Source organism: Garra rufa, chromosome 19 (assembly GCF_049309525.1).
Source record: "Garra rufa chromosome 19, GarRuf1.0, whole genome shotgun sequence".
NCBI lineage: Eukaryota > Metazoa > Chordata > Actinopteri > Cypriniformes > Cyprinidae > Garra > Garra rufa.
In genome coordinates, this window is record NC_133379.1 from 26,007,763 (window position 1) to 26,029,983 (window position 22,221).

A 22,221-nucleotide genomic window follows, 5' to 3' on the forward strand; every position below is an offset into this window, starting at 1 on the left:
ATCGTCTAGCTTCTGAAGGGCAGTAATAAATAAAAAAAAGTATGATATTAAGGCAAAATAAGAAAAATGTACATGTCTTTCGGTTCAAAAGTTTACACCCTGGCTATTAATACATCGTTTTTCCTTCTGGAGCATCAGTGAGCATTTGAACTTTCTGTAATGGTTGCGTATGAGTCCCTCAGACGTCCCAGGTGTGAAAAGATGTATCTCAAAATCATACAGTCATTGTTGGATAGGGTTCAAATACACAAAAATGCTGAAAAACCAAAGGAAAAAAAATTGTGGGACCTAAAAGATTTTTCTGAAGAACAGGAATTCAACTATTATTTTTTCTTTTGGACTATATATAAATGTCTTTCATGTGAAAATATCTTATTCAGTCAGTACTAAATAAAAAAACATGCATTTTGTATGATCGCTCTTATTTTGCTTAAATATTTTATATTTTGCAGATTCTACATAGTGTATTAAACTTTTGACCTTGAGTATATAATTGTATGTTCTTCCTATTTGCTCTTATACTTTGCACCCTAATAGTCTATGCAAAGTTTAGATATGTTTTGGTTATGCAACAAGATTTATCAACACAAAGTTCACCCTGTTTCTGTCCACCATATCTCAATTTCCAAGGCCATGCAATAACAGACAATTAAGTATGACCAGTTAACACAGTTACAAACACAATTAATCTAATGCACTGATTTTGTTTTACTTAGTGCATATAATTGTCATTTCTCTCACTTTCTAATGTTTCTGTTGATCTCATTCGATACACAATACTTGAGCAAAAGTAGTGCAGCTGCGCATCATGTCCAGTAGATGGCGTCAAATAACACCTCTCTGTAAATAAACGTAAACAACAGCCCACAACCATCAATAAAGTCAAAAAGGAGACAGGCAGGCAGGCTTATTCGCATGAATTTAGTTTGTGTTTCCCTCACGTATTTTGTATTTCTGTCCAGTTTGCTTGTACAAAGACTAAAGTCCTTTTCATACCTTAGGCAAACAGGATCCTGAATCCTGCTGTCTCTCTTAATGCTGTTTTAGAAGCTATTATTTACATTGGGTGGCGCACGGTCTTATAAACATGATGTTATTTTCTGTTAGTAAAACCGACACAACCGAAACGAAATTACTTTCACATCCCATCTTTACAACACTTTCGTTATTATCAGTACCGCTGTTAATACGCGACGCGTACTTCGTCGCCACCCGACTGACCAATCACGGCTTTTGTTTACCCGAGCGTTGCGTTGCTGGGGCGTAGAGAAGGTGGGGCTTTGACGCAGTGCTGCTCCTGTGAGCGTTCTCTGCTGGCTGCATGCGCAGAGAATAGGCGGAGACACACAAGGAAAGACTACAGCTGCCACCACTGCCCTTCTTTCATTCTAACTCACTGGATATGTCTTAGATTTTTTTCTCTCATGTGGTATCAAAGGACGCGCTGGCGGAATCGCCAGCCTCACGGACTGGGTTGATGTGACTTTTGATACTCTCTTGCGTTTTTTATCCTGCGGTCGATGGCGCAGATAAAGAGGATGCGTGAAAGAACGCAGCCCAGCCCTGTTTTCCCGAATGCGATTGAACGGAGCTGTATATTTTCTGATGAAGATGAAATCGGCATGGTCTAAATGTTGGTTTCAGCTGGATTGCTGTGCGGAAACCCGAGTCGATAAAGCAAGCGAAAGCGGCACTATGCTGCCTAGGTGATTGATCACTGTGCTCAATGAGAACAAGGAGGAGCACGGCTTCGATACGATGGCTGAGGAGAATAACCTGAAGACAGCTAGATTATGGAGGGATGCTGCTTTGCGGTCCAGGAAGCTGAGGAGCAATCTGAGACAGCTGACTCTCAGCACCAAAAACTGCCAGAAAATTACCCTACCTGAGGACATAAAGGAGATTGAGGTCCTCAATCTGGGCAACAACTCCCTTCAAGAGCTTCCAGAGGGACTGGGCTCAACCCTGACCAGGCTTCGCATCCTCATTCTTCGCAGGAACAAGTTTGGAACAGTTCCCACTGCAGTATTTCAACTTAGTCAGCTGGTTGAATTAGATGTCAGTCACAACTGCTTGAATCACTTTTCAGAAGATATCGATCTTCTCAAGGGGCTTAAGAAGTTGTGCATCAGTCATAACAAAATACAATACTTGCCATCTCAGATTGGGACATTGCAAAGTCTGGAGGAGCTTGACATCAGCTTCAATGAGCTGCATGATTTCCCCAGGTCTTTTTCACAGCTCAGGAAGCTTAGAACGCTTGATGTGGATCATAACAAGCTACAGAGTTTTCCTTCTGAAATACTTGCCCTCTCTGATCTGGAGGAGCTTGACTGCTCCGGGAATAAACTAGAGGGTCTTCCGGGTAACATTATGATGCTCCAATCTATTAAAATTTTATGGCTCAGCAGCACTCACCTCTTGTTTTTACCTGAAACATTTTGTGAGCTGCAGAACTTGGAGAGCCTGATGCTTGATAATAATTTCCTCACAAGCCTGCCACAATCGTTTGGGAAACTGCAGAAGCTCAAAATGCTCAATCTCTCTTCTAACTCCTTTGAACATTTTCCTCAGGTTATCATCAAACTCGCCAGTTTGGAGGAGTTGTATTTAAGCCGGAATAAACTGACATTCCTCCCTGAGGAGGTAGGACAGCTGTGCAATCTTGCTAATTTGTGGTTGGACAATAATAGCATAACGTTTCTCCCAGACTCTATTGTTGAGCTAGGGAAATTGGAGGAGCTGGTTTTACAGGGTAACCAAATCGCCATCCTCCCAGACAATTTCGGAAAGCTTGCCAAAGTCAATATTTGGAAGGTGAAGGATAATCCTCTCATCCAGCCTCCATATGAAGTGTGCATGAAGGGGATCCCCTACATAGCTGCCTATCAGAAGGAGCTTGCACATTCCCAATCTGCTGTGAAACCCAGGCTTAAACTGGTTTTGATGGGCCAGAGAAATGCAGGGAAAACCACACTCAGGCAGTGCATTGTCAACAAACCCTCAGATGCCAAGATGGCCATTGGATGTAGGGGTATTGATGTGACGAACTGGGTAGCGGACATAGATCGGAGTCTTACATTCATCGTATACGATTTATCTGGTAAGCAGAACTATGATCTTATCAAACCCTTTTTCCTCTCTCCTGGAGCACTTTATGTTTTGGTGGTGAATCTGAAATTGTATACATCAAAGAACTTTTATTCCCACGTTGGTGGTTTCCTCCACCTGCTCAGTGCCAAGGTGCCACATGCAGTTGTGTGCATCGTCGGGACCCACAGTGACTTGTGCGAAGAGGTTGAGGTTGAAGAAAAGTGCCTGGATATTCACAGACAGATTTCGCTCCAGGAAAAAACAGACAATGAATGCCTACAAGTGCTTGCCCTGCAGGTAGACGAAGCCCTTGAGCAAGGTTACGACGTTCGGACATCTAGCCCCCATGTTCTCTTTTACGGGGTTATGGATAAAAACCTGAGACGTAAAAAATCTCAACTGCAATATATGCTCAACAATCGACTGCAAATCCTGTCTCCGGTGATTTGCGTCAGCTGCGTGGCGGCACAAAGGAACATCCAGCATTTGAAAGAGAAGCTCATGTCTGTTGCCGATCACAGGGAGATTTTCCCCAATCTTCATAGAGTCCTGCCAAAGTCGTGGCAGATGCTTGAGGAACTGCATTTTAAGCCGCAGGATTTATGGCTTTCCTGGTGGGATTCGGCCCGCTTGGGCCTTCAGGCTGGGCTGACGGAGGACCGTCTGCAAAGCGCGCTCTCGTACCTCCACGAGAGTGGTAAACTTTTGTACTTTGAAGACAGCATGACGTTAAAGGAATACGTCTTCCACAATCTCCCCCGGTTCATCGCCATCTTGAATGTGTTTTTTCAGAGAGACCTTTCTGCAATGCTTGAGAAGCTACAGGCTGAAGGAGACGATGGAGATAACGCAAAGTCTACACAGATGCACGGTCACGTGGAGGGGTTTCTCTTGCACGGCCTGCTGCCCTCAAACGTCATTCGATTGCTGCTTAAACCGCTGGTGCAGACACAGCAGGACTTGCACCTGATCATGGAACTGCTGGAAAAGATGGGCGTCTGCTACTGTGTCAACAAACCTCGCAGCAAGCCGCTTAATGGAGCCACCGTCTGGTATAAGTTTCCCAGTCAGGTCAGCAACAAGGAGCCCCATCCTGAAGCCTCGACCAGCGGGGGCTCATCGATCCCTGGTCAGTTCTTCTCGGTTGAGCAGCTCCAGATTGAATACAGGTTTCCCTTCATCACCCCTCTTGGACTTTTCGCACGGTATAGCGTGCAAATTAACAGCCACGTGGTCCAACGATCTGATGGAAAGCATCATATCTTTGCCTATCGGGGTAAAGTGCCTGTGACGGTGAGTTACCGGCCTTCTCGGAGCAGACTGCAGCCTGAGACCCTCTCCATATCCAGCCATGCATCCTTGCCAAATATCTGGACAGCTTGGCAAGCCATTATTCCCCTAGTGGAGGAGTTAAACGTTCTTCTGCAGGAATGGCCTGGCCTTCACTACTCTGTGCATGTCCTGTGTTCCAAGTGCCTGAAGAGAGGGTCCCCCAATCCACATTCCTTTCCAGGTTAGTGTTTTGCAATATCATGCATTATTCCTAATACAATTTGTGACCAGATACCTACATACATTTTAAGGAATAGTTCACTCAAAACTTTAAATTCCAGACTTGTATGACTTTGTAGTGTGTCTTCTTCATAATACCAAATAGGATATTTTGAAAGTTTTAATTATACAATTAAAGTTGAAAGAATCCAATAAAAACTTTGGACCCCATTGACTTCTATTGTATGATATTAGATATTTTGCTTTACAATCGCTTTAACATAATTTAGAATGGTGCGTTATGATGGAAAACAAGCTCTTAACCACATTCACACATTCATTAACAGTTTATGACTAGGGACTTATTAAATTGTTTTAGTTCAACACTGATATGCAGTCATAAATCTATCAGGCACATATTTCAGAGCAAGTAAAGAGTAGCATTAATTCTGCAGTGATGAATTAGGTAATCTTTGAAGTGCTGTCACTATGGAGGCGTACGTCTGGGTTTATTGCCAAGTAAACATTGTACAATAAAGGGTGAATCAGCGTGAAATTAAGTCATTTTGTGATGGATCTAGGCTAAACAAAGAATGAGCATGGCTGGCCATAACAAGAGAGAGGGGGGTGGTCTCAGTGGGTTTGAAGCCACACCTAGAAACACAAATTAGCCTGAGCTGTCTGTCGTGCGGCTGAGAACACAGACACAGAGACTTGCACATCCACAGCAGTGGAGAGGGTCACCATGGTAACATCGTATGCCTTTCTTCATGGGATGCAGATTAGGGACAGTAGCCACTGGCGTAACCTAGGTTCCAGTGTATATTTTTTAAATAAAAAATAAAAAAGCTTTTTATAAATTTATAGTCTTCTAAGTTATGTATTCTGTAGTTTTGTTGTGGAGTAAGTGCCATTGTTGTATAGAGGGTTTACACTTTCGTCACGATTTGGTCAGTTACCCGGATGTGTGGCCATATTGGTGATACTTGGATGTAAACAACATCACGGTTAATGTCTTACTGAATACGTTGTTCTGCTCATTTATGCTGTCTAAACCACAAAAAAAAAAAATATGTGGAAGCTGGTAAATCATATAGAGAAGGACTTAGTAAGCGGGAAATTAAGATATTAGCCTAATATTTTACCTACCTGACTGGAAATGATAAGAACAAACACGAATGTTGTCAAGAATCTTGCCCTGGATATCCTGGTTCATTTTGGCCACAAATGCCTTTTGTTCCTCAGACAGTTGCACTGTTCTCCTTGATTTATTATAACTTTTGGCAGTCTATAGTACTCCAAATGTCTTTCCTGGTCTGTTCGATTAGTACAGACCAAAACATGAAAAGGAATGAACCATTTTCAGCAGAAGTAATCAGCAATATATGCAAGTTTTGTTCATTTAAGTGGCATTGTTTACATTCAGTACCGCCAATATGGCTGATTGATGAGGCGTCATGAAAACACTCTATGGTGTAATTTGAGCTGTACACAATTTGGGGCTATGGAGTGTGTGGTTACAAAGTATTACATAAAGATGTATCCACCTTATTCTTCAATGCAGAAGTAAGCCTATGGGCGAGACTTCTAATTCATTAGCCACTATAGGAAAATAACAAGTAGAAAAGGAAGCCAGACCCATACAATTTACAAATGGCCGCACCCACTCTTACTGTAAAAAATAAGGTGGATAATGATGTGCCCGAATCCGAATATCGTGTTCAGACAGGAAATAAAGTGTACTTCATAACCCCTAAAGAGAAAAAATATATTTCAATGCTTTCTTATGCAATTATATTGTTGGTTAATCATACTGTATATAAACTGCAGGCATCAGGGAGCTAGTGTTAATATGCAGGGCATTGAAATGGCTTTTGAATGTGTGTTTGAGTGTTTGAATATGTAATTTCCAGTCAGGTAGGTGAAATATTAAGCTAATGTCTTAACTAATACTGCTTTTACATATCTTTACCACCTATCAACTTTAGTTTTTCAAAATATGGTGCCCTTTCCTGCTTACTAAGTCCTTCTCTATATGATTTAGCAGCTTCCACACATTTTTCCGTTGTTTAGACAGCATAAATTAGCAGAACAACATAGTACAATGTAGTAAATGTACAGTAGTACATTAACCGTGCAATCCATGCTGTTGTTTACATCTGAGTATCGCCAGTATGGCCGTGCATAATGAAAGGTAAAAATACATATGAGCATTATAAATATTAAGATATTAGCCTAATATTTTACCTACCTGACGAAATGATAAGTACAAACACAAATGATGGATCAGTTTGACTAACCACAAACTGATAAATAATTGACCAATTTCAGCATTAATAATCATCAAAATATGCAAGTTTCGTTCGGTTAAGTGGCATATTAAGCTAATATGACCGATTGATGATGCATTGTGAAAAAACTTTATTTGTTAGGTTCACCTAGGCCTTGGTGTCTTCTGACTTCATTTATAAAGACATCACCCACCTCCTAAGTTTCTAAAAGTGTAAAATGTTGGCGTGAATTCTTTCTGGCAAACTACATGGTTATTCTTAGCTTTGAGGAGCTGGCTGAGTGATATTTATGTACGTTGTAATTTGTTGTGTTTATTTCCAGTGTTGAAATGGGCACATTTTGAGTGTTATTTTAAAGATTAGGTGGTGCTGGCTTATGTAAGAGGCATACCTCATTGAACACACCATGCTCATTTTTTGCCAAATAACAGTCAAAGACAGCATTTACTTAAGCTAATGTCATGAGGCCTGGTTTCATGTCATTGCATGCTAATGGTTTTACATCTCGTGGAAACAAAACATGTTTTATTATGAGACAAAGTACAATGGCTCTATAAAACATGTAGTCATATAAATATAATCGCAATTATATAATGCAATGACAGCCTAAAATGTCTTTTTCAATGTTATTCTTGGCCGCCTTCTTCCTAAAGTCTTTCTTATAACAATACTGTTTTACCTGGAAATCCTTTAAAATTGTCTATATGGCTCATTAGTTTTATAGTAATGTATTGATCTTCTAATGAAAGAATCATATTTGTATTATGTTTCAATAGCTGGGCAGGATGTCCTGTTAGGCTTGACAGTCCTGAAGTCACATGATGAGACAGGTCCAGGTGGGGCAATTTCTGACTCACAATAGTTGTAAACAGGAGCTCAGAAGATGGAAGGGCCTTGTGCCATGGTAAAGACGTGTTTGACGTGGATAATGAGTGCATTAGCTTTTAAGTACCCATTGTTATTGAAGGCTGGATAAGTTGAGCTCATTAATGTTAATAGATATTGATTGCAAGCTCTATTTGTGGTAGGGATGCCAATCTGTGTCTTTGTTTTACCATATACAGGTTTCTAGAGCTAAGTAAAAACAGAACAACAAGTTTAGCAGCAAGGTTTTTTGATCCTACCAAATTTAGGCAAGATATTTTTGGCTCACTTGCATGTTGATTTAGTGTTGAAGCTTCGCTCTCTGAAAGACTAAACACAGCGTGATGGTCACAGGCAGTTCTCCTTTACTTAGTAGAGTTTAGAGACACCAAAACTCTTTCTTTTTGGATTTATCCTGATGTCCAGTAGCGTCATTCTATCTATCTATCTTTCTGTCATTCTATCTATTTATCTATCTATCATCGTCCCTTCTATCTATCTATCTATCTATCTATCTATCTATTGTTCTGTCGTTCTATCCATCGTTCTATCTATCTATCTATCGTTCTATCTATCGTTCTACCCTTCTATCATTCTATCATTCTATCTATATATCATTGTCCTTTCATTCAGTCATTCTATCTATTGTTCTATCATTCTACTATTCTACCCTTCTTTCTGTCATTCTATCTATCATCGTCCTTTCATTCAGTCATTCTATCTATCTATCTATCTATCTATCTATCTATCTATCTATCTATCTATCTATCTATCTATCATCTATCTATCTATCATCTATCTATATCATCTATCTATCGTTCTATCATTCTACCCTTTTATCATTCTATCTATCATCGTCCTTTCTTTCAGTCATTCTATCTATCGTTCTATCATTCTGTCATTCTGTTGTTCTATCATTCTACCATTTTTTCTATCTATCTATCTATCTATCTATCTATCTATCTATCTATCTATCTATCTATCTATCTATCTATCTATCTATCTTTCTATCTATCTTTCATCTATCTATATCATCTGTCTATCTATCGTTCTATCATTCTACCCTTCTATCATTCTATCATCGTCCTTTCTTTCAGTCATTCTATCTATTGTTCTATCATTCTACCCTTTTATCTATCTATCTATCTATCTATCTATCTATCTATCTATCTATCTATCTATCTATCTATCTATCTATCTATCTATATCATCTGTCTATCTATCGTTCTATCATTCTACCCTTCTATCATTCTATCTATCATTGTCCTTTCTTTCAGTCATTCTATCTATCGTTCTATCATTCTGTCATTCTATTGTTCTATCATTCTACCCTTTTTTCTATCATCTATCTATCTATCTATCTATCTATCTATCTATCTATCTATCTATCTATCTATCTATCTATCTATCTATCTATCTATCTATCTATCTATCTATCTATCTATCTATCGTTCTGTCGTTCTATCTATCTATCTATCTATCTATCTATCTATCTATCTATCTATCTATCTATCTATCTATCTATCTATCTATCTATCTATCTATCTATCTATCTATCTATCGTTCTGTCGTTCTATCTATCTATCTATCTATCTATCTATCTATCTATCTATCTATCTATCTATCTATCTGTCGTTCTATCTATCTATCTATCTATCTATCTATCTATCTATCTATCTATCTATCTATCTGTCTATCTGTCTATCTGTCTATCTTTCTATCTATCTATCTATCTATCGTTCTGTCGTTCTTTCTATCATTCTATCTATCCAACTATCTATCTATCTATATATTTCTCTATCTATCTATCTATCTATCTATCTATCTATCTATCTATCTATCTATCTATCTATCTATCTATCTATCTATCTATCTATCTATCGTTCTGTCGTTCTGTCGTTCTGTCATTCTATCATTCTATCATTCTATCATTCTATCAATCTATCTATCTATCTATCGTTCTATTGTTGTATCTATCGTTCTATTGTTCTGTCATTATTTCATTCTATCGTTCTGTGTATCTATCGTTATTTCTATTTGTCTTTCTCTCTAGCCTGTATTTAACATTCATTCATTTTTAAAAATGTCATGTGAATTTCAATTCATTTGAACTGAATTTTCTTACATCTTTATATTCAGTGCTATTCTGCAATCTGTTTGTACCTCAGTTCGTTTAACTGGAATATAAAATGCTTTCTACCTCTTGCGTGTGAGATCTTGTTTGGGTGTTTTGGGTGTTCATTATGTGATGTAAAACTGTTTAACATCTCAAACAACGGTCTGGAAAGAAAAGCTGGTGGACGTGTTTTGCAGGCAATGTGAACTTGTTGATTTGGACATACTGTTACCTGTTACCTCCTTGACTCCTTATTTAGTGAAGCAGAAGCACATTTGGATACATGTATTAATATAACAACCTTTTTTGAATGTGATAACTGATAACTTAGTCTCTATTAATACAAGCCGGTTCTTGAAATAGCAGATTTGTCCTCTGCATCCTTTTAAGTGCAAAGAAGAGAAGTTGAGGAAATTATGTTTGACAGTTGACAGTTATTTTGCATGGCCTGTTACATCCATTTGGCATCTTCAGACAGAGCTTGAAAATGAGGGAAAAACCTGGCATAACCTGTTTGTCAGTGAACTCAAATTGAGATGGCATTAGGTACAGTAGCTTGTCTGACCTATTTAGAAACTCAGCCAACTGATATTTAGTCTTTTGGCTCTTGGACTGGGTATTAGAAATAAGAGCCCTGAGCTAAATTCAGTCACTGCACATCAGAGCTGGCCGAAGCACCTGCACTGTCAGCACACTGTACTTAAGTCACAAAAGTGGCCTGTATCAACTGCCATCGACCTGTATATATGACCATACATATGTTGTTATGTTGGTGGAGTGCGTCAGTGCGGTGCCAGAACGTATACATCCTGTTGACAGTCAAGGTGGCAAGTCTTTTTAGCAGCTTTTTTTTTTTTTTTTAGCAAAAGCACTGCCCATCACCTTTTCTAGTGACCTCAGTTTAATGGAGACCTTGCTGGTATTTTTAGATATTTTGAATGCCACCATTCAGGGCCAGTGACAGACTAATGATGGCATTTCTGTACAGAGAAGTTTAAATGAAAGGTTTTTCAATATTGCAATGTCGGTTTGAATTATAGGCTGAAGTTATAGGCTCACTTTCCTAAATTTGGTGTGTTTGATGGTTTGAACAAGAAGTTTGATCTTTCTAGGGATGCATGGATAATAAAATTCTGCTCAGTACAACAATAGCCGATAAATGGCTTCATAGACTTTTTTTTTTTTTTTTACTATTTCTTTATTTAATACATAAATTTAAAACTCTAAGACAAAATTTAAATGCTACAAGGCAATCACAAAATTATAATAAACAGTAGGAAAAAATTATATTAATTTTCTATATGGTTGGGTTTTTCCCCCCTTTACATTAGCTCTCTACTTTCAGCCTTTCACGACGTAGTCTGTTGAAATGCTTTCCCTGTCTGTTTGGGTACGCAGGGTCAGTCTGATTCCTCTCCGAGATGCCCTCCTGTAATCTCCTTAATGGATTTGACTGGATTACCCCGTAAGTGAAAGGAAACCTTAAGGACTGGCAATTAAGTCAAGGCAGAGTTGGTTAAGTAATCACATGCTGAACGGTTACAACTAATTGTCATATAATCTGTGCTGCCACAGAGTCATGAGTAAGTTCATATGGCATCATATCATAAGGAAATCAGATTTACACCTTTTTCCGAAACTTCCCTCAGGATAAGAGCTGTTCCCAGATGACTTACGAAAGTGATTTACCTCCTAGGTGTAACGGTGAACATGTCAGAACCCACACCACGAAAAAACATTACGTCTTATAAACAAGAAGGAGTAATGTATGTCATAAAAAACTCAAGATAAGAGAGAATTTATGAGATGGATGCGTTATGATCTGGATGTTGTGGTTGGAATGTGTAGTACAGTTGAGGTCAAAAGTTTACACCCCCCTTTATAAAGCAGCAAGCTTCTTAAGCTTCTTGATACTGTGTTGTTACCTGAAAGATCCACAGCTGTGTTTTTTTTAATTTTTTTTATTGATAGTTGTTTATGAGTCCCTTGTTTGTCCTGAACAGTTAAACTGCCTGCTGTTCTTAAGAAAAATCCTTCAGGTTCCACAATCTCTTTGGCTTTTCAGCACTTTTGCGTATTTGAACCCTTTCCAACAATGACTGTATGATTTTGAGATCCATCTTTTCACACTGAGGACAACTGAGGGACTCAAATTCAACTATTGCAGAAGGTTCAAACGCTCACTGATGCTCCAGAGGAAAAAAAAACAATGCATTAAGAGCCGGAGGGTGAAAAGTTTTGAACAGAGTTCAAAAGTTTTTTTGCCTAAATATCATTATTTTCCATTTAGTACTGCCCTTTAGAAACTAAAGAAGATACTTACATGTTTCCAAAAAGACAAAATAAATTTACCCTGATATCCAAATTCAAAAGGTTTTCACCCTTGATGCTCTTAATGCTTCATTTTTCCTTCCAAAGCAGCAATGGGTGTTTAAACCTTCTGTAATAGCTGCATATGAGTCCCTCAGTTGTCCTCAGTGTGACAAAATGGATCTCAGAATCATACAGTCATTGTTGGATAGGATTCAAATACACAAAAATGCTGAAAAACCAAAGAATTTGTGGGACCAGCAGACAGTTTAACTGTTCAGGACAAACAAGGGACTCATGAACAACTATCACTAAACAAAAAAACACAACTGTGGATCATTCAGGTAACAACACAGTATTAAGAATCAAGTGTATGTAAACTTTTGGACAGGGTCATGTTTATAAATTCAGCTATTATTTTCTCTTGTGGACTATGTGTAAACATCTTTCATGTGAAATATCTTATTCAGGTCAGTACTAAATAAACAGTAACATGGATTTTGTATGATCCCTCTTATTTTGCTAAAATAATTACCATTTTGCAGATACTGAAGGGGGGGGGGGGGTTAAACTTTTGACCTCAACTGTATGTGGTGTAGTCAGTCGGGGTCAACAGGAGGTTTGAGTGTTTGCAAGTAGTTCCGATATGCAAAAACCAGCTTTCCTTTATTCTTAAACCGGACCTCTGGAAATTCTGCCTGTGAAAACATTCCGCTGTCGGAATTCTGGGAAATGATGCTCATTTTGCCGCGTCTTTTTTCGGGTTTCCTTGATTTTTATCTGCTCCCACGATGACTTTGGCTGTATCACAAAGGCAGTTTTATCAAACTCTGGAAAAAGTCTGTCAAATATCATATTTTAAACAAGTTTAAATATTGAGTTGACAACTTTTCATTGTTCTATATGCTCAATTTTTACTACTTGTATTTAGGTCACAGCTCACAGGCAGAAAAGATGGCTATCGTATCTAAAAGTGGAACAGGAAACCTGGGGGTGGTTTTGCAATAATGGATTGGCTCAAATGTCTGTCTCACGTGAGAGTGAAAGTGATCTGTCTCTCGTTACACGTTTAGTGTGATTCTCTGCAGCTGATAATCTCAGATGTCTGCGTTTCATGGTGGTATTGCTGTAATTTTGTTTAAAACCACGGGTTTACGATGATCTCAGACTCAGGAAGAGTCTGTAAGCCGTGTGTTTGACCTCTTGCCCCCCCCCCCTCTCCCCCCCATCTGTATGATTTCATGTTTGTTTTACATGTTTCAGCCTGAAACCCTATATTCCCGAGCACGGGAATAATCTGATGCTGTCAATCCTGTTATGTCACTACGTTCCCTCGAGGTCTACATTGTAAGCCTGTAGAATTATCCATGTGACCTGTGTAGGGCTGGATGAGTAAAAGGGTGTGTAATGCATGTGCTTCTCTTTTAATGTTGTCATCACATGAGTCGCATCAGCAGATTCATCTGCGTCAGACATCAGGGGTTGAGTTGATAAAAATTAATTCCTCGCTATGCTGATGTTTCTGGACATTTCAGTGCTATTGATTTTGGTGCTATTTAAGGAAGGCCTGATTTTATGCATATTCTAAGTCTCTTTCTTAGATAATTGAATTTTTTAAAGGATAGTTCATCAGAAATAAAAATTCTGTCATTAATTACTCACCCTCATGTCGTTCTAAACCTATAAGACTTTCGTTCATCTTCAGAACACAAATTAAGATATTTTTGATGAAATCCGAGAGCTTTCTGACCCTTGCATCGTGGTACTCTCATGAATGCGCGTTGAAGACTGACATGGAATTTTTAAAATTGTTAATTTTGTTTTGTTTGTGCACAAAAACTATTCTCGTAGCTTTAAAACATTATGCTTGAACCACTGATGTCACATGGACTATTATGATATCCTTACTACCTTTCAGGGCCTTGAACATGTCAGTTGCATTGCTGTCTATGCGGGGTCAGAAAGCTCTCTTAATTTGTTCTGAAAATGAACAAAAGTTTTATAGGTTTGGAATGGCATGAGGGTGTCAACATCTAATACACACTTGAAGTTAGTCTTTAATATATTAATAATTAAAAAACACTGTTAAATGCAGTGTTAGGTAAATCTCAAAATAGATATCCATTTTTCATGTTTATAATTTTGTTATCCCTAAATTTACTTGTAACATTTAAAATGACTGATTTTAGTGGTTTATTATTTTATTTATTTGGACAAAATAAGTATGAAAAATGGAATATGTAGTCAGTGTTTTTATATTATTATGTATTTTAATAATTATTATGAATTTTGATAATGGACATTTATCAGTTATCAAGCAAAAAACTAATCATTGGCTTATAAGCATTAACCATCATTTTAATATTGGTGCATTCTTAAAATTGGGTAAATCTCAAAATATTTTTTTTTTCTGTATTCATAATTGATTAATTATTATTATAAATATTATTTTACATTCTTTTTTGACAAAATAATGTAGAATTTAAATACTGGCCATTTATCAGTTATCAGCCAGAACATAAAAACGAATTATCGGCTTATAAGCATTGACAAGCATTTTATTATTGGTTCATTCATAAATTTTGGCAAATCTCAAAATAAAACTTAATTTTTCTCTATTTATAATTTTGTGATCCCTAAATTCACTTGTAGCATTTAAAACTGATTTTAGTGCTTTAATATTTTACTTATTTGGACAAAATGGTATGAAAAATGTAATATGCAGTCATATTTAAGTGTTTTTTACTTCTTTTTTTTTCAGACAAAATAATGTATAATACTGGCCACATATCAGTTATAAGCCAGAACAAAATCTAATTATAGGCTTATTAGCATTAACCATAATTTTATATGGGTGCATTTTGGTAAATCTCAAAATAAAAATGAATTTTTCTATTTTTATCATTTTTGTTGCCTAAATTCACTTAAAGCAACTGATTTTAGTGATTTATTTGGACAAAATAGTATTAAAAATGTCATATGTAGTCATATTTACATCAGCTGATTTAAGTGTTTTGTAAATTTTTTTTTTTAGACAAAATTTCAGTTAAAAGTCATAACAAAAAAAGTAATTATCGGCTAATAAGCATTAACCATAATTTTAATATTGGTGCATTGAAAAATGTTGGTAAATCTTAAAATAAAAATAAAAAAATGTCTATATTTGCAATGTTGTGATTCCTAAATTCACTTGTAGCATTTAAAACAACTGATTTTAGTGCTTTATTATTTTATTTATTCGGAGAAAATAGTATTAAAAATGTCATATGTAGTCATATTTACATCAGCTAAATTTAGTATGTAAGTGTTTTTTTAGATTTTAGTCTTTTTTTTAGACAAAATAATGTAGAGTTTTAATACTGGCCATTTATCAGTTATAAACCATAACAAACAAATAATTATCGGCTAATAAGCATTAACCATAAATTTAATATTGGTGCATTTAAAGATTTTGGTAAATCTTAAAATAAAAATCTTTTTTCCCCTCTAGATTTACAATATCGTGATCCCTAAATTCACTTGTAGCATTAAAAACAACAGATTTTACTTATATTACATGAAAAATGTAATATATAGTTGTATTTACAACAGCTGATTTTAGTATGTAAGTGTTTTTGATTATTATTTAGCACGTTTTAGACAAAATAATAAAGAATTTTATCAACAATAACATAAAAACTAATTATCGGTTTATAAGCATTAACCATAATTTTTATATTGATGCATTCATAATTACCACACATACTATAGTAAAGTCTAAAATATTTTAAACAGCATGCTGATACCATGGTCTTCTTTGAAATACCATGGCATATGAATATGGTATCATCTTATAGTACCATGAAATATATCAAAGTCTTATATATTTAGTTAAAATGAATGATGAATGATCACACCTCTCATACTTAAAGATAAAACAGAAGTGCACAACCTTCCATCCCAGTTCTGATATTGTCTTCTGCTCACATTTTCTTGATATACTAGACATATGCATGGTGCAAGTCAGCATGGCATTGTGACAGTGCCGAAAGCCTAGACACGATTAAAATATGTTCAAATGCGCAATCAGCGTTCACACTGTGTAAGCAGGATTAGATAGCAGCTATCACCCGCGTCCTGTTTCCATCTCTGTTTCGTGCATTATGCCAGTCAGATATTTACATGTTTCTTTTAGCCTCGGCTTATTTTAGCCCTGATCTTATCTCTGCCTGCAGGCCTCATCAAATAGCAGAGAGTGTACCTTCTAAGTGTGTACTAGTCAGAAAACGGCACTCGTTGTGACTCCAGCCTTATTGATTTGTGCAATTGTGCATAGCTGAAGAACATTGGTGTATGCACCAAATGTAGCAAGCTTCATTTGTTGATTGCATAACTGCTGTACTGCCAGCTGCAGTGTGTTGTGAGTGGACAGATCCGTCCGTATGGATGAAGTCCTCCAGCCATGACCTTTGGCAGTAAAAACAGCATGAACTTCCTCCAAAGGGAGAGATGCTGCTATTCCTGGAAGCCAGAGTTTGAGGCTGTTCTGTGGTGGAGAAAGATCTTGTGTGACTTCAGTATTTCGGTTAGGACTAGCATAACATTCTCACTTGATTTGTAGAATGCAGAAACGCAGGGTGCAAATGAAGGGAATGTTTATGTCTGCAACTCTGCATGGGTGGAATAATTGATGACGTGTTTATAAATATGCCTAATCGTTCTGCACCAATGACTACTGGGTTAAGTTTATGGAAATGGCAGGAGTGCTGATCTGCTTCACACTTTCACTTGAATGTGTTAAGGAAACATGATTATTAATGGACTGTGAAGTAAACCTGGGACAAATGGAAGCTTTAGCTTAAAAAGTAAATGAAGACTTAGTACATAACCGGTCAAAAGTTTTTGAAAAGGAAGATTTTTAAAATGTTTTTAAAGAAGTCTCTTCTGCTCACCAAGCCTGCATTTGTTTGATCCAAAGCACAGCAGAAACAGTAAAATTGTTAAATATTTTTTTAAAATATTTACTAAAATAACTGCTTTCTATTTAAATATATTTTAAAATGTAATTTATTCCTGTGATTTCAAAGCTGATTTGTAAGCATAATTACTCCAGTCACATGATCCTTCAGAAATCATTCTAATATTCAGATTTATTATTATTATTATCATTATTATTATTGTTATGTTGAAAACAGTAGAATTAGAATTAGAAGAAGTAGAATTTTTTCAGGTTTCTTAACTTTGTAAGAAATATTTTGTAACATTATAAATGTTTTTATCACCACTTTTGATCAGTTTAAAGCATCCTTGCTAAATAAAAGTATTAATTTCTGTAATTTCATTCCCCCCAAAAATTGTACTGACTTCAAGCTTTTAAATGGTATGGTGTATAATTTTACAAAAGCTTTTTATTTCAGATAAATATTGATATTTCTATCTTTCTATTCATCAAAGAGCCCTGAAATGTACTCAACTAATTTAAAAATGTATAATAATAATAATAATGTTGCTTAAACAGCAAATTAGCATATTAGAATGATATCTGAAGGATCATGTGACACTGAAGACTGGAGTAATGATGCTGAAAATTTAGCTTTGATCACAGGAATGAATTACATTTTAAAATATATTCAAATAGAAAACAGTTATTTTAAATAGTAAAAATAATTAAAAAAAATTACTGTTTTGCTGTACGTTGGTTGAAATATATGCAGGCTCGGTGAGCGAATTTGTTAAATAACATAAAAAATCGTACTATTCAAAAAGTGTGGTAGTGTATATACTTTACCAGTCTTTTATTTGACTGATCCTCTTCCAGAATCGTGACACATTTTTATTTTGACAGTTTGTTGTATTCTGTAGAAAAGAAGGATGTTTTAAAATGTATTTGTCAGTATTTTTTAAGCAATTTAATTGGTGTACATTCAGAACGTAAATAATTCAATTACTACTGTTCAAATGTTCAGAGTTAGAGACGTATTTAAAAAAAAAAAAATGAAATGAATACTTCTCTTCTGGAAGAATGCGTTAATTGTGAAAAATTGACATTTATAATGTTATAAACAATTCCTTTTTAAGTAAATGCTGTTACTTGAAAAAAAAAAGATTATTTTAAGCAACACAAACATTTTATACATTTGTACTAAATGTTTCTTGAACATCAAATCCGCATATCAGAATGATTTCAGAAAAAATTCTAAAGGATCATGTGAAAACTGGAGTAACGGCTGCTGAAAAGTAGTAAGGAATAAGTTGCATGTTAAAATATTTTATAGTAGAAAACTCTTAAACGGTAGTGTAAAAATAACATGCATTATTTTAAAAAAGTAACTTCAAATTGGTGGTATAATTTAACAAGTACATATTTTACATATAAAAGTAACTGATGGTTTATAATAACTAATTAATATTATGGTTTAAATTCCAAAAGTAAAAGAAAGAATTTTTTACAAATATTTACATTGTAAATCATACGATTTGTTCATTTTAGAATATTTCAGTTCCTTCACAAAGCGTTCTTCTCCTCAGCTGCTGTTGAATTTTCGAGAGCTCTGGCTCTCTCATTTGGGGCTTCCTGCATCTCTAAAATCAATACAAATTCAACTGAGCATGATTGGCATAATGTGTCAGCCTAAGCTAGCGCATACTGATGGCAGCTTGGTGGATGGCCGTAATGCGTTTCGGCGGTGATCTCATTACGGACCAGATGTGAGCATCTGTCTTGATCCAGTCAGATGGCAGATCAAGCTTACTGCCGCCTTTTTCCTTGTTTATTTGCAACATACAGATAGATAGCAATGGCAATCCCAACTAAGCTAGTTTTTTCTCAAGCTTTCCACAATAATGATAACATTCTTCAGCTGTCTTGAATACGAAGTACATCTCATATGGCTTCTACTCTTACCGTTTGAAAAGTGTCATTAAGAAACTGCGGCAGCTCTTCTTGACCTTTAACCAGGCCTCTTTGCTGCGTACAGCAGATATAATTGGGTGTTTGCCCTCTTTCAGTGCCTATGTTTAACTTAAATCCACTCGTAGTCAAAGCTGTGAGTTATATATAAGTGAATCTCTTCTTTAGCAGGTGCTACTGGCTTAAGGACCTGTAAGACAGTCTCAGTCCTGGATTCACTTCATGGAATTGAATCATAATTCAGTTTAGTTTTATTTCATGTTTACAGTGCCTTGCGAAATTATTCATACCCCTTCATTTTTTCACATTTTGTTATGTTGCTGCCTTATGTTAAACTACTTTAAATTACTTTTTTCCCCCACATCAACCTACACTCCCTACTCCATAATGGCAAAGCAAAAAATAGGTTTTTAACATTTGTGCAAATTTATTAAAAATAAAAAAACTGATACCCTTTTCTGGGACACTCGAAATTTAGCTCAGGAGCATTCATATTGCTTCTAGATGTTACTACACTTCGAGTGGAGTTAAACTGTGACAAATTAATTTGAGTATGATTTAGAAAGGCACACACCTCTCAGAAAAGGTCTAACAGCTGAAAATGCATATCAGAGCAAAAACCAAGTCCTGAGGTCAAGATAACTGCCTGTAGAGCTCAGTGACAGACTTGCGTTAAGGCAATGTTCTAGGGAAGAGTTCAGAAAAAAATCTGCTGCATTGAAGGTTCACAGAAGCATTATCCATAATGGAAGACGATTGGAACAATGTCTGCCAGCCCCCATCCAAGCTGACAGAGCCTGAGAGGTGAAAATGTGAGGCAAAGAATGGCAGATAATTGCCAAATGCAGATGTGCAAAGCTTGTCACATCATACCCAAAAAGACTTGAGGCTGTAAAGGTGCTTCAACTATGTACTGAGTTAAGGGTATGAATACTTATGCAATGTACTTATTTCAGTGTTTTATTTTTAATAAATTAGCAAATCTGGTTTTTGCTTTGTCATTATTATGGTGTATGGAGTGTAAATTGCTGTGGGGGGAAAACTAATTTAAAGCAGTTTAACATAATGCTGCAACAAAACAAAATGTGAAAAAAATGAAGGGGTATGAATACTTTTGCAAGGCTCTGTATTTCAATGAATGAAAATGATTTTCAACCATTTTACACTGTTCATCTGCTTTACATATCACTCAGATGGCCACGTCTTATTTAAGTGGGCGGTGAGACTACAAGCTGTCAAGACTGCAAGCAGCACAACGCTGAGCAATTGCAATCTAGTCAGTGTTGTAGATTAGAGTGGGAACAATCTAGTTCTGTTTTATCACTTGTGTCTGGCTTGTTCCAGAGCTGCACAAATGAATCCCTGATCTTTGATTACAATACTGTTTGACATTGTATAACCTTTAACGGACGTCTCTGTGTGGGGTTCACAAATAGCAAGAGTGGAATGTTTCGAAACATCTGGAATGAGAAAAAAAAAAAAACATCGGAATCAGATTTGTGTTTGAAGAAGAGGATAGATGAATTGTGCTGGAGAAATGTTTACGAATTCCTTAGTCCTCACTCAGGTCTGTGAACAGCCATTTGTGTGGTTGTAATCATATTTTGGTAGTGTTACTGTGAGAGTGATATGGATTTGCCATAATTCCTTCCTGTGATTTACCCTTGTTGTCTCCACTAAATGAAGTTTGATGGTGGTGATTTTGAGTCATTTTCCATTTCCAGTCATGATTCGTCTCCCATGTCAGTCCTTCCATACTCATCTAATGACTGTTGTTGTACTTTTATCTCACTATGGATTCCTATTTGTTTTACGACTCATGAAAATCACCCAGAGAGGTTAGTACTTAAAGGGATAGTTCACCCAAAAATGAAAATTCTGTCATTAATTACTCACCCTCATGTTGATCCAAACCTGTAAGACCTTCGTTTATCTATCTTCAGAACACAAATTAAGATATTTTGGATGAAATCCGAGAGCTTTCTGACTCTACATAGACAACAAGGCAACTACCACTTTCAAGGCCCAGAAAGGTAGTAATGATAACATTAAAATAGTTCATGTGACATTTTTGATGTTATGAGAATACTGTTTATGCTCAAAGAAAACAAAATGATGGCTTTATTCAACAATTTCTTCCCTTGTGTGGTGCTGCTGACGCAGGAGTCGGTGTTCTGACAGAACCCAGATGCTGTTGCTTCAAAGTTGTCCACCCCTTAATTAATGATTGTGTCTAATTTGCTGTTTTTCAACTGTTGGCTGTGAGCAGACCTTTGATTTCAGGCCTATTCAGTGACAGATTTCTTAAAGCACTGAGCATGTGTTTAAATGGGATTCTCTTTTAACCTCATGCGTTTGGCTTTTTCAGCAGAGTAGACAGCTGCATGGAAATCTCATCAGGACACTCGGCACTGACTGAGACATCCGAATTCAGACGGCTGTTAAGCTCTGGCCACGTGCCGATAAATGCATGCACATGTGACGCATGTGTTTACATTACTGTTTATTGTTATATTCTATTGCTGTTTTTAAGGTTGGATGTAGAGAGAAATTGAAGATTTATTTTCATTTTGTGGTACTTTATTTCTTCACTGAAGAAGGTCTGAGAGACAAAACATTTGTTTTATCTCTGAATTTATTTTATATATAAAATACAAAAATTTTTATTGGGTAATTTAATCATTTTCTCAGCACACATGGGCTTGATTACATAAGTACTAAAGTAGTTTCAGACAAAGTTTTTAATGCAATTTCCTTTTATGCTCCATTGAGTTTGTGACTCAGTTATGAACATTCTTAGAGAGGAAAAGTCTGTTTCAAGTCTTTTTCTGTGTCAGCATAAGCTGTGTGTATACGTGTGTATGCGCTTGTGCATGGGGATGACCCTGATTCACTCGCTGACGCGCTTTGTGCTTTATCACTGAGAGCAATAATCCTCCACCCGAGTTGCTGGCCTTGAGTGGCTGCTTGCGTCTCATCCTGCTGTTCACTCTGCAGTCTTGCCTGATCACTGTTTACTATCCGCCACTCTGAGCTAGAGGTCAAATGGTGGGAAATGAGTGATGCATTCCACCATATGTGGTGCTGAACCTTGTCTTAAAACCCCGGTGAGCAATTTTGGGCATCAAACATAGGTTAAAAAATCACTAATATTCGTGGTAAGGTTT

At 36.5% G+C, this 22,221-nt stretch overlaps 1 protein-coding gene across 1 annotated transcript in view; it reads left to right on the forward strand.

The window, feature by feature from the left end:
* Window positions 1–1,343: 1,343 nt before the first annotated feature.
* mfhas1 (multifunctional ROCO family signaling regulator 1) overlaps window positions 1,344–22,221 on the forward strand; it is a 33,062-nt gene continuing 12,184 nt past the window's right edge. The window contains exon 1 of the mRNA XM_073824456.1: window positions 1,344–4,606. Within this exon, the coding sequence (XP_073680557.1) occupies window positions 1,759–4,606 (2,848 nt within the window). The 5' untranslated portion in view covers window positions 1,344–1,758. The remainder of the gene's footprint in view (window positions 4,607–22,221) is intronic.